Here is a 13,375-nt window from a genome sequence, read left to right on the forward strand (position 1 = left end):
ATGGATGGTAAAGTGCACCGCTTCTCATCAAAGCACACATCCACCCACTCAGACAGAGCGGCATCTCCTGTACGCGGCAGCCACACATGGACCTTCTAAAAAAAAAAAAAAGCAAAAGCTAAAGAGTACTGGTGCATGCTGAGCGTTTGCCTTGCGGGAACGAGTAGCAAGGCGCGATAATTGCAAAAGGATGGCGCCGCTGCTCGCTTCCGCAAGGCAAATGCTCTGCATGCACGAGTACTCATTGGATACAGTGCAAAACATGCACGAGTTTCCAAGAAAGTACAGAGTGATTCCAAGAGGTCCCCTCCTAAGCAATGCTTGCGCGCTGCATAGGTGAGACCTAAAAAACCTTTCCAGTCTTGCACTAAAACTAGCCTCTTTAACAGTCAGCAGGAAACTTAAAGCATGCAATGGGCGCACAGTCTCCGATCCTAATAGAGCACCAACTTTTAAGAGAGGAGAGTGTACTAGTGTCATAGATTATGCTCTTGTTGACGTAAGATTGTGGTCACTTCTGACCAATATGAAAATGACAACACGATCTGATGGTGACCATAACTCGTTAAAAGTAACTTTGGTGGGAGAATCCTTGAGACAAGTAAATAATATTTGCATAACTATATTACCAGCTCCTCTTGTAACCAATAATTGCCGCTGTTTCCTGGCCAGATGTAATGTCTAATCCAAAACTATATTCACAGATTTATAGTCTTTTTGTTAAACATTTGGCGAAATGTGTGGGATTTATTGAAACAGAAATTTAGATTTTAAATCTACAGAACAGGCTGTTTGAAGAGTTGCAAAAGGCATTTTATAAGGATGTAAATTAGTTAAGACCTCACTAAGATTGGCTATCATAAGAGGTGATCGGTCTAAAATTAGCAAAGTAAGATGTATTTATAAGGCACTCCTGAATAAGGCAAAAAGGAATTGTGACGAAAAACTCTGGCAAGAACTGCTAGCCGTTAGTAAAACAAATGACACAAGGTTATTCTGGCGTCTTGTGGCTCAAACTAAGTCAGATATGGTTAAGTCACTTCATTATAACAAATGCAGTAGTAGGGGCAAAGTGCCCGACTCTTGGCTTGGGGCAGAAATTATAACAATATTTAAAAAGGGTGATGCAAGTGATTCCTCAAACTATAGGCCGACCAGCCTGATTGATAACGCTCAAAAAATATTTGCTAAACAAATCTTAGAGAAACTCCGTGACTGGGCTGATACAATTAAAATGTTGTCCCCTCTTCAGGCAGGCTTTAGAGCAAAGGTTAGCACAATTGATCAGATTTTTAGGTTTACAATTTTATATTGGAAATATGTTTTAATACAAAACCAAAAGCTCAAATTTATGGCGAGTATTGAAAAAAATGGGGTCTCAGGAAATCCTGTCCACCTAATTACCAAATTACAGTATAATAACTATGCTCAAGTTCGTTGGGGTCCTAATGGAGAACAAACGGACCAAATCCCCATTGAGCGAGGTTTACGTCAGGGCTGTGTTCTCACACCTATGCTGTTCTCCTTATATTATAATGACGTTGTAGAAGCCATGGAAGAATGCAGTAATGATTCCCCTGTTCTGAACAATAGAAAGATACTAATTCCTCTCTTTGCTGATGATTTCCTTCTTATTTCAAAGACACCCATGTTGCTCCAAATTTAAATTGACTAATTCCTAAGCTTTTGCAATTCTAGGGTTTTGGAGCTAAACATGAATAAAACCAAATATATGGTGTTTGGGAAACATAAGAGGAAGAATCCCTTTGTTCATGTAGGTAGTGAGATTTTGGAAAGAGTACACAATTTTGATTATCTAGGTGTCAGACTTATATAGGTGGACAAGTCAACTGAATAAGAGCACCCTAACAATAGAGCACAGATCTAATGCTATTATCAGATTTTATAAGCAAACAACATTGCGTGTTGTCTCACCTGCCCTGGAAATCTATTGTGCTAAAGCTAAGTATGCTGGGCTTTTTGGCGCAGAGATTTGGGGCTGTGTTGATACTCACCTGCTGACAATAGCAGAAAACACTTTTATTAGGAAGATGCTTTCTGTTCCATCTAGCTCACCCCTTACCATTATATTTTGATGTGGGTTTGAAAAGAATCGCTGACCTGGCTGTTTTAAAATTTCTAGTTTACTGGATCCGCCTTTGAACTATACCAGATTTTGGAGTTTTTAAAGATTCACTTTGAGACTTAAAATTTCCAGGAGCTAGGAATCTTCCTTGGGTTAAAGTTCTTCCGGCATGGCTGGGTAACATCGGGTTACAGAGCCACTGGGACGATCCAACTGTAATTTGTAAAGATGACCTTAAGATTATGAAAGCTAGTTATTGGGCTCACATAAATGAGGGATATATAACAAATAGCTCAAATGGCCCTCTGACTAATTTGTTTTTAGATTTTAAGCGCTTTCCTGTTTTTGAGCAATTCCTAGATCTCATATTCTCACCTCTAGCTAGGAGCTTGTATATACGTTTGTGTCATGGAACCCTCCCTTTTAAGATCTTTTACCTGCAAATTTTATTTCAAACAAGACTTTATTACTTGCCCAGCATGTGGTTTGAATGATAAAAATTAGTTGCCATTAATGTTTTTTTGTCCTGAGTACTATAATCTATGTCGCAAATTGATTGTGCCCACCTGCCGTGACATGGGAACTTACAGACACTTGGTAGCCTTCAGAATTTTAAAAAGCGATACTACTCCAAAAATAGTATTTGCAGTGAGCAAGTTCCTACAAGCAATATGTTTTCAGAGAAACAAAATTCTAAAGGTCACCATTTAACGTTGTGCCTACTGTACAAGTATTTATAAACACCCTTTTATTTTTTTTTAAGTATCTTTTTTATATAACATATTCATAGTGAGAACTTGTATTGGGATGCAGCAATTGTAAACCTTTTGCCTTTTTCCACATGAATGCTGGTCACATTATGCACGGTCACCTTTTGGATCTATTGTACTGTTTTTTTTTAATATTGCTCCTGCAGGAATTTTGTTGAATGAATTGGTATGATGCTGCTTGGATGTTTCTATTTTAAGGGATTGATAATGCATTTCTATTAAATTTTATTATAGGAGATGATTATTTTATATATTCTCTCTTTGAAGTTGGATGAAGTATAAATGGACTGATATTGTATTTTTAAAGCACATGTTTGTGTTATTGTACTTCTGTTTGTGTACACTTTCATGGTTAATTATAACCAAATAAAGTATATTACTACTACATATATAGATATGCACTAAATCTGTCCAAGCCCATAATTCACAATACTTTCTATTTAGAAGTATAAGGAAGAAGTTTGGTATGCACATCATATTTATTTTTGAAAGGCGCATACACATTTATTTTAGTCAGCAGTAAATAACTCAATATAATGCAACATGTTCACAAAAAATGCAATAGCAATTGAAACACTGAAATGCCTGCATATTTTATAAAGGGAGGAAAAAATGTTTTTCTATTATCTCACATTTTAAAGCCGCATTTCTCTCGTGATCGTCATACTGCTGATTATGATTACATTATTGATCGTATTAGTCCCGTAGGTACACTTCAATAGAATAAAATGATTTAATGATTGACAAGTAGAAAAATATATTTGAATTTCTATTTCACAACTATTGCATAGAATCAATGGAAGTAGTATCATATAATAAATATTACAAATGCCTGGATAACAGCCCATGTAGATAAATGGACACGATCCATAATTCACCATGCTTACCCAAAGCAGCTATGAACTGCAAAAATCTGAGACCCAAGTGCACTTGAAGATGGAATTTTTACCCAAGTCTGCATGGAGAAGCATGAAGAAAAAAGAATCAAATTGCTATTAGGACAGCTCCTGTGGGAGGCTACTGCACATAGAGCAAGGCAACCCATGACTGCAACATTTTCCACAACAAATTAATACCAAATCACATCTCCCTGGAATAATGCAACTCGAGGATACTATAAACAGACAATAAAAATGCTGCTACCTTCGCAAGCAACCTCAATCTCATTTTGAGTATAAGGCATTAAAATATTTTTATGTACAGATTTTCCAAAGCAATAGCTGGAGAATCATAGAAAATCTTTAGTATTTGTTTTCAAATTCAGTCTACACTGAAACACACAACATGTAAACACTTTACTGTACTCATTCTTCTTTACACTTAGCAAATAGACCCGACAATGGATGTGCTAATCAAAACTATTCCCGTTTGTTAAGGCGTGTAAGGGTTCAACACAAAGATGGTGTCCAACATCTAGTGGCAATTATCCAATAGGCAGTATCTGATAATCCTTAGCAGCTGACAGAAGAAGTAACTCATTTGGTCATAGGGTTGATCAATGCACCCAGTCTATAGGATGGCGCAAGACTTCAAGAATTTCAGCTTCCTTTGAATTCTTCGGTGGTATGTGCATGTACTCCCACCTACAGAGAAGAATAAGAAACAAAAACATACAAATATGTCAATAAACTCCAACAGAAGGGACCGAAAAGTCAATGAAACACAAAATCATCTATTTAAGTCAAAGACATAAGTCACAGAAAGATTGTTTTAGCAGGAAATTAGATTAGAGTTTCACAAAATGGGATATGATTTTGCATCTTTCATAGCTCTTCTTGTTATGAATATAACAACAATGCATGGACTACAGGGCACTCTGGATTTGGTCACTGGTTCTGCAAAAAAACTAAATTCAATGACGAATGAAAGAAATTGTGGCAGAGATAACATAGGCTATAAACAACTAATGGTGTGTTGGATATGGATGTAAAGTTTTGAATCAAAGCTCATGCTGACCAATTTTCTTCCTTGGAGCACACCAATGTTCATTCTAAAATCTTCTATTTGTCCCATTGTTCTCTACTCAATCCCTATTCTGTCAGGATCTGTAATCTTCTGCCCCGCATAAGTATCATGTTACCAGATTTCCTAATCTCTCATCCGATTTAGCAAGCCCTCCCCTTTGCTTTAACAAGCCCTGATTAAACCCCTCCTAACAAAAAGCTTTATAGAGATCTCAGTCCTCATAAATGTTTAATCTCTCGGTTACTATTGCTAATGAGAATTTGGGATCTATGACAACTACATTTTTAACTATCAAGGACCACTATTTACTAGAAACTGTCCTGAATGACATTAATCCTGTCGCCCTGAGAAAATTATTCTTACAATGGCGATATAATGCACTCCCAGTTAGAGCACTTACCAGTAGATGGCATCCCCCTACTGTAAAAAATTGTCCTACATGCTCTAGTGAGCTGGAGGACGATATTCATTTAATGTTTTTTTGCCCTATGTACACGAAATCAAGGAATAAATGGATTGTTCCCATCTGTAGGAGCTGGGGATTCAGACGATATTTAGATGCCTATAGGCTGCTAAAAAGTGATCTATCTTCTCGCACTGTCTTTGCTATCAGCAAGTATTTGGCAGCAATATGGCATATTAGAAGAATCCATCTTACGGAATGAAATGTAATTGTTTATCATACACTAGGCTTATGTTCCAATCCATTTATTATTATCTATTTGCAATTGTATTTTCCCTAGGTTTTGTGTATCTTTTACTTATGAATGACTTTCTTTTTTGAAAGATAACCTTTGTGACTTCAATGTATTTGTATGTTCTTTTATGATTTACATAATCGAAATAAAGATTTAAAAGACAAAAAGACATAAATGTTTGGCCTATCTCTCTTCAACTGCAACGTTATAAAATAATTTGATCTTTTTTAATCATACAACTCTCAGCTCATCTGAAAGCTATAGAAATCTTAAACTCCTACCAATCAAATTTCATAGTGAAGTTAAGCACTGAAACCATCCTGGTGTTAGTCCTCAACAACATTTTAATGCAACAAGATGCAGTACAGTGTTGCTTTCATAATACTCTATTTCTCTGCAGCTTGTGAAACACTCCCTTCTGACTGATTGACCAAGTAAAACTAGAGCAGGAGGCAGGGCCCTTGAGTGATTTAAATAATTTCTAACCAAATCATTTATAGGCTTTGCTGAAGAAACACAACTTATTCTTAGATTTGATGGCAGCAGCTCCATCCTGCAGGATCAGGTTAAACACTATATGGTAACCATTGCCAACTGGATAAATACCAACCATCTCAGTCATGACTCATCCAAGAATGAAAAACTAATTTTGGGCCGTTCACCTTCAGGAATTCTCATTGGTGGCATTGTGAATGAAGACCTCCATTACCTGTGTCAGCAACCAAGAATCTTGGTGTCCTCTATGATACAAATCTCTCTTCCAAGCTTTACATTCTAAATTAATTTCCTTGCTATTCTCTACCTCACATCTCTTAAAATAAAAAGTTATTTCTTCCCCTTTAACACTGTGAAAGCATAGTAACCTACTGTAATTTCTCGACTGGGCTACCGTAATTCTCTTTTCATCAGTCTCCCTAAAGTTCACTCAAATGACTTATGTTTATTAAGAATGCGGCTGCAAGCCTTGTTGTCGAAAACAGGAAATGTTGCCACATCTCTCCCTCTTATGCCACCCTTCACTGGTTTCCCATGGAAACATGTTGCTGATTTAGGGCTATCTGCCTGTGTCTTAGGGCCGTTTATATTTTCGGGCTGGCTTATCTGTCAAATCTCCACACTAAATTGCCCTTGCAAGACTTTTACGCTCTGCAACTGTCAACCTTCTAGTAGTTTTTCGTATTTGATGTTCCAGAAAGGTGGTTCATTCTTCTCAGTTTCTCACTGCAAAATTCTGGCAATCCCTCCCACCCTTTTCTTTGGGCTACTGAGTTGTATAGTACCTTCTAGAAACTGCTAAAAACTTACCCTTTCTCAATTAACTTTTCCTCTTTTTTCCCCCACTACTAGGGAAGTTTCAATATAGTAAAATGGTAAAACGATTTTGATGAATAAGGGCTTTAGGGGCTTACAGACATTATGTATATTGCCAAAGTGATAACGGCACATACACATAGTTTGAATAAGTGTTTTAACTGTTGACATTCAAAGCTTAAATAGTGACCCATTAAACCGGTTGTCCAAAGCCTGTTTCTGGTCTGCTTTTAGGGTCTCTATTACAGAAAGGCTAAAGCAGCAAAAGGACACTGTATGAAATAGATCTAGACTGAGGACTATGGGATTGGAACATATTGATAACATTTTCTGTCAGAGTATAGGTGGATACTGTAAGAGTGTGTTTATGCGTGGCAATCAAAACAACAAATATGTGTTTATTGCTTCACTACTTAAATAGTGTTAGGCTACTGAAAATAATAGTAAACACAAAGGAGGTTGGGTACAGACATAAAACTATGTATTGGATGTAATTTCAGTTAATAATCACTGAATCTTACCTTGCAGTCAGTGGCAAGGACATAAGTATACTTTCGATCCTAGACCCTGAAGTTGCAAGGCCAAACTTAGTACCTCGATCATAGACCAGATTAAACTCAACGTACCTGGAAATGAGAGGTTTAATTGTTAATGTGCAACACACTACAACAAACATAAGAGACAATTTCTGATTGTCCTCTTCTTAAAATGAAGGTATCAGCAACTCCATACCCATTTATACTAAAATTCCCTATCTCCACATGATTATCTTGTCACTTTATATTATACATTCATTACCATGCTAAAATTTAATGAGCCAATTCTTTATGTTATGCACAGTAATTTTATATATTTTTATTTATAGTTTTCCTGTTCACAATACATCACTGTTTTAAGGAATTTAGGAGAAACTGGCATCAAGACCCTTTCTTGTTCTGAGCATATCATGGTAGGAGTATAAAATACCCCTTTAAACACTCTAATCCATATCCAAATATGTTTTTACCCTATTGTCTCCCACATAGTACAAAAACGTCAATTTAAGCATTTAAATCACCATTAAATGCTTAACTATTTATTTATGAATTCCGTCTGTGCCAGTAAACCCTAATATCATCTTCTAGGCAATTGTAAAGTGCATGGTGCGTCGTTATATAAATCTATTTTCTAATGTACATATTACTTTCAAAGCGCATAATGTATGATCCTAAGGAGTCTTACAATCCCATATCTCTTCAAGGTTTTCAGATGTGATTAAATTCATAATGATATTCAATATAAATTGTGTTTATTGTATAAATGTCACATATAGAATTGTCACATATAAGGCTACTCTAAACGCAAAGTGCGCCTCATAATTCAATTATTTAAAGTGCGTAATGCTAATAAAGTGCACAGAGCAAGATCCCGAGTGACCTGAATATGTTAGATTTCCTCACCTAATATAAAATAATTCATGACTACCTTTTATATATTTATTCACTCCAAACCTCTTAAGTTCTTGAAGAATACATAATGTGTCATAATATGATTCACATATCTAAAGTGCATAATGCCTGAATCCAAGGGACCTAATAATGTCAGATTTTCCCAGATATGAAAGAAACATGCTATTCATAACAACAACATTCAATGTACAATACCCTTCTACCTAAAATAAGATCATGATGTAATTCACAAATCTAGAACGCTTGACACTTGTGTGATGCACAGTACCTAATCATGACACTTCCTACACTCAGCAACTTTCAACCGGTTAACAGGCACCTTATAATCCATAAAAACATGATACGACATATTTTAAAAAAAGTGCCAATTATCCATAAAATGCATAACACCAAATTGTTCAATCCAGTTCTATATAAAGTGCATTATCTTCACAGAGCTGAATATACTCAACGGAGGGCAGGTCAGGTCTGATAACAAAATCATACGTAATACCCCAATTCAAACCAAAATATCCATTCCATTTTTCTTGGGCATAAGACCGACCCATGTTCATCCTGAGCCCACTTATTACTTTAAAAAGATAATGAAAGAAGTAATAGGAGACCAAGGTTTCATTCAATGACCTAATCACAGATGTACATACAGCTAAGCATCAGCATTGTGGCGACAAGGTATATCCATTCCTATTGATAATATTAAACATGATTCCTGCTTCCTCAATTCCTTTTCTCAATCACCTCCCCTTCGGTGGGCCCGAATGTGTATAGCTCCAAAGTAACTGAAAGTTGTTAATGATCAGTTGTGATATTGTTCAAAGGAGCAGGCCATGGGTTAAATTGTGTCACCATTCTTTATTGCTCAAATATGACGCAATATTCTCAATTTTAACTTATTGATGGTGCTGCCCACAAAGAGCTTATCACATCCACATTTGAGGACATAGATCACATAATCGGTATTGCAAGTAATTCTATCATTAATTTTCACCTCATGGCCTTCAAAGGTTTGATATATATATATTTCATTCCAGAAGTTAACAAAATAAAAAGCACTGAAATTAGAGGTTTATTTTTTAGAAACAAACCATAACTCTCCCCTAGTGTCGAAAGCCAAGCCTTGTGCCAATGTTCAACCTCAAGTTTATTTGTTTTTTGCACAGCTAATAAAAGCCATTACGACAGATGATAAGACCTTATAAAACAAATAAATTAGTTTTCAATACTAAACATATCATAAAAAAATAATTCAGAATGATTTTAAAACTATTGTTATAGATTCAAGACACATATATAAAAACATGTTTGCATATGATAAAAGCAAATGTAGAAAAATGGTTTGGAAACAATTATAAAATCCATTACAAAAGCGGTCATTGACTTTTAAATGAATTAATAATGATACATATTTAATAGAGAAAATTCTATATAAAGTGCATGCAATCAAACTTCAAGTACCAAGCACGAATAGGAAAGGGGATGGTGGGTGCCAATTATACTCTGTAAGTGTCTTACAAATTAGCAGCACTTAACAACTTTTCTGTATTATGTAGGAATTTAATCAAATTACAAATGGCCTGTGGATGAGCGTCATCGAGCAGGAAGTCTACTGCAGCTTGAATAGTACAAGAATATTGTAAAATCCAAAACTTGCTTAGAAATTTCCAGCGGCCATTGATTAAAACCGGACAAGTACAGAGAAGATGAGATAGGTTCTCTTGGGATTGAGCAAACAGCCGACACATAGTTGATACTGGACCTATCGACCATTGAGGTAAAAAGGTTGAGTGATGAAAAATATCCCATCCTAATAAGAGAGAACTTAGTTTTATAGTGCACAGCAAAAGTATCTGTTAAGTATTTTTGAATACCTCTGTTGTTGTAGCTTCTTTGTATCAGATGCGCATGTTTGAGCCATAAGGATCCAATGATCTTGTACAAAATGAAGCCTTTTGGGTTAAACGGTTTAGCACATTTTTACAATTCTGATTTGGAAGATTCAGATTCCATAATCTTGTAGTTGTTTAAGTTTCAGGTCTTCATGAAGGTAGTTCGCCCAGAATTTTGGGCTACTGTATGGTTTGTTGATGATACTTATTTCCAAATTACACTTTACAGCATTCCTTCTTTGGCAGCACGTGTAAAATGTAAATATTTAAGAGTGCAGGCCTTTTGGGCTAAAACTTGGTCGCACAATGCAGATTCTAATCTAGTTTGAGCAGCTGCGGAATGATTTGGGAGTTTAAATAGGGATCTAGATACTTGGCTCTGGGATTTGTTAAAAAAGGAGCCCAGTTTCCTGGGAAAGGCTTCCGAACCGTATGCTAACATAGGAATTAGCTTGGCTTTGACTATTTTCAGCAAGGGATCTAAGGATGGTTGTTTAGTATGTTAAAGAATGGTTTGGAATGCAAATAGTAGTGACGCGCACTTTGGGTTAAGGGAATTCTCGCAAGTTACATGCCCACCCTTATCATCTAACCAACAGCCGAGGTACTTATATCTGGAAGCGGTAGACAGACGGTGATTGTTAAAGTACCATGTACCCAGTTTCTTCTTTTTCCATCCAAATATCACATTGGTTTTCTCTAATTTTAGTGTCATACCGTTTATATTGCAATGTTTCACCTGTAACCAAACATAATTTGCCAAATTTAAAGAACTGTATTAGGTTTTAAAAGTTTTAGACGGTATATTCAAAATTATCATGACAATTATAACATAGACAGTTTATGGACATTGTTGATCCAAAGTTTATAGTAATGGTTTGCAAAGCACACGCCACAGAGGCAAGAAAAAAATGAATCTCTTTCCCAACCAGGAACCGCTGGAAAGTGTATTCTCTCATTTTTATCTTCGCTTCTCATGTTAGTTCCAGATGTGCTGGACCCAAAATCTTACAAGAAACTTTAAAAAAGTGCCAGTTAGACTTGATTTCAATCATATAATATGAAATGATATGAAAAAAGCCAGGAGCAGTCCTGGGCATCCCAATAGATGTAACCCAGGAGGAATATGTACGACAATACTTCAATAGCCCTGAGGTAAGGAGTGTTCGAGGCTGACTGTGCACATTGCAAAAGGGAATACCAAATAAGAAACTTCACAATACAGTACTCTGTAAAATAAGTGATTAAGAGACAAAGGACATGATTAAAGCAACTTGAGACAAACTGTCTGTTGGGAATAGTTAATATCTGTCGCAGACAAAGACCATACTATCCAAGAAGAAGGAGCAGCTGGGAATTTCAATCTAACAAGATCACACTGTTAAACCGAAATGTACGGGTGGGTGAACTTTAAAATACATAAGTTACTTTAGGAGAACTTTGCTCAGACATACCTTGCTTACATTCAAAATACACATATGAGAAGGAAGTATTCATTTTCAGAATCAAACTTGGTGGATATAATACAAAAACAATTGGTGGATGGTATACGAAAAAACGCAAAAATACAAATACTACAGAACACATACAGATTTCTGTCCATGTATGCTGATGAATAAATCAGCTACATAAGTAGGAAATCTTCGTGTATCCTGGAATATGAAGAGACAACCAGGCACCTGCTGAGAGCAGCCTTTTTGTACAATGCTTCAAATATCTAAGACTTGGCTACAAGATAATTTGGTTGGAGAAGGGTCATCAGTCAACCCTCAACAGGACACTTGAAAAGGTGTCTTGTTAATTGAGAGAACTGAATAAAATCAGTTCTATATCGATAACTACTTTGCAGAAATTTAACAAAGTGTACCAGTCTTACTGCAAGGAAGTCAATCTTTAGGTGATCAAGTTGAAATAATGATCAAAACCTCACCAACACCGGTGTCAGAATTACACTAGTTTTCAAAAAAATGCTAAGAACCAGCAGGAGACTGAAAAAGGCAAGTACTGCTGAAGATTAAATGTTTCACCTTATTGTCTCCAAATTCCATTTCCCTCGATATATATGATAATTCCCCCCCCCCCCTTTGTCATACACTAAATCACATAATTTCAAAATCAAAGAACCAATACAAGCCTAAAATTTGTCGCCTTTAAGCAGGTAGATGGGACTATGAAAGGTATCTACCAAAAGGCTCTGTGCTGGCCAAAGTCAAAAGATAAGCGCCCTAAATGGAGAATCCCAGCACTTCCTATTTAAATTATCTTCCCTTCAATTCCTTGTTCGGTCATTCATTTTCCTTGCAAAACTGTCTTTCTTTCTATTGCTGTTTAATCAGTTTTTTAAATAACGCTCAACTTTTGTGTATTTAGACTGAAAAGGCTGAATACCATGAGGACAAGGACACGTGAGTTGCGGATGGGCCACTACTCCCCAAGCTTCACATTGCTGCCTCCATATAAGCCCTTGCTTACCGGCCAACAGATATCTTTTTAGGATGTCACAATATTGTGGAGATGGAGCGTCTGGTGGTACTTTGACTAAGCCTCTCCAGTTGCAGGGAGATTTGCTACACCCCAGATTTCCAAGAAAAGAAGCTACCCTTCACCATGCAACATGGTGTTTACAAAATGGCAATGTTCGCCATCCTATTAAAACATCAGTTTCTATATCGATCTTGGTGCGTTCTAAAATTTTGGTACAACTGCAAATAAGCCCCTCAGAACACACTTAAGTGAGCACTATGGAGAGAAGTTGGATTTTGTAACTGAAGAAAATGGGAGAATATAGAGTCAGTTAAAAGCTACAGTGAAAAACAGCAACAACTATGTCCTTTTGCATTTGATGAGCTTTGTTTCCACTAGAACGCACCTTGCCACTTTACTGAACCCCTGCAATCTACACAAAAGTCCACAATTCCTGAAGGGCACAATAACGTTTACAAAAAAGGAGCTCATAAGATTGAGATTCAGCCTATTTCACTTAGGAGCGATACAAAAAACTTAGATGTACACCAGGCAACAGCAAAAATGTTGCTTTGTCAATACTGGAAAGAATTGCTTTCTCATGTAATCAGCAGCTGTCAGGACTTTAAAGCAGAGAGGTTAACATTTATAGTGGAATACTGAAGACACTTGGAGTTAAGATCATGCGCACATGCAGTAAAAGAATTCTTCAATTCAACATATGCAATTAGCAAGTGGATTTTTGAAC

At 36.4% G+C, this 13,375-nt stretch overlaps 1 protein-coding gene across 1 annotated transcript in view; it reads right to left on the reverse strand.

Moving 5' to 3' along the window:
- Positions 1 to 3,316: 3,316 nt before the first annotated feature.
- Positions 3,317 to 13,375, reverse strand: part of CPOX (coproporphyrinogen oxidase) — a 75,319-nt gene continuing 65,260 nt past the window's right edge. Inside the window, exons 6-7 of the mRNA XM_085622347.1 lie at positions 7,352 to 7,456; positions 3,317 to 4,439 (exon numbers count right to left, since the gene is read on the reverse strand). Coding sequence (XP_085478473.1) covers positions 4,352 to 4,439; positions 7,352 to 7,456 — 193 coding nt within the window. The 3' untranslated portion in view covers positions 3,317 to 4,351. The remainder of the gene's footprint in view (positions 4,440 to 7,351; positions 7,457 to 13,375) is intronic.

This window comes from Triturus cristatus, chromosome 8 (genome assembly GCF_964204655.1).
Source record: "Triturus cristatus chromosome 8, aTriCri1.1, whole genome shotgun sequence".
Taxonomy (NCBI): Eukaryota; Metazoa; Chordata; class Amphibia; order Caudata; family Salamandridae; genus Triturus; species Triturus cristatus.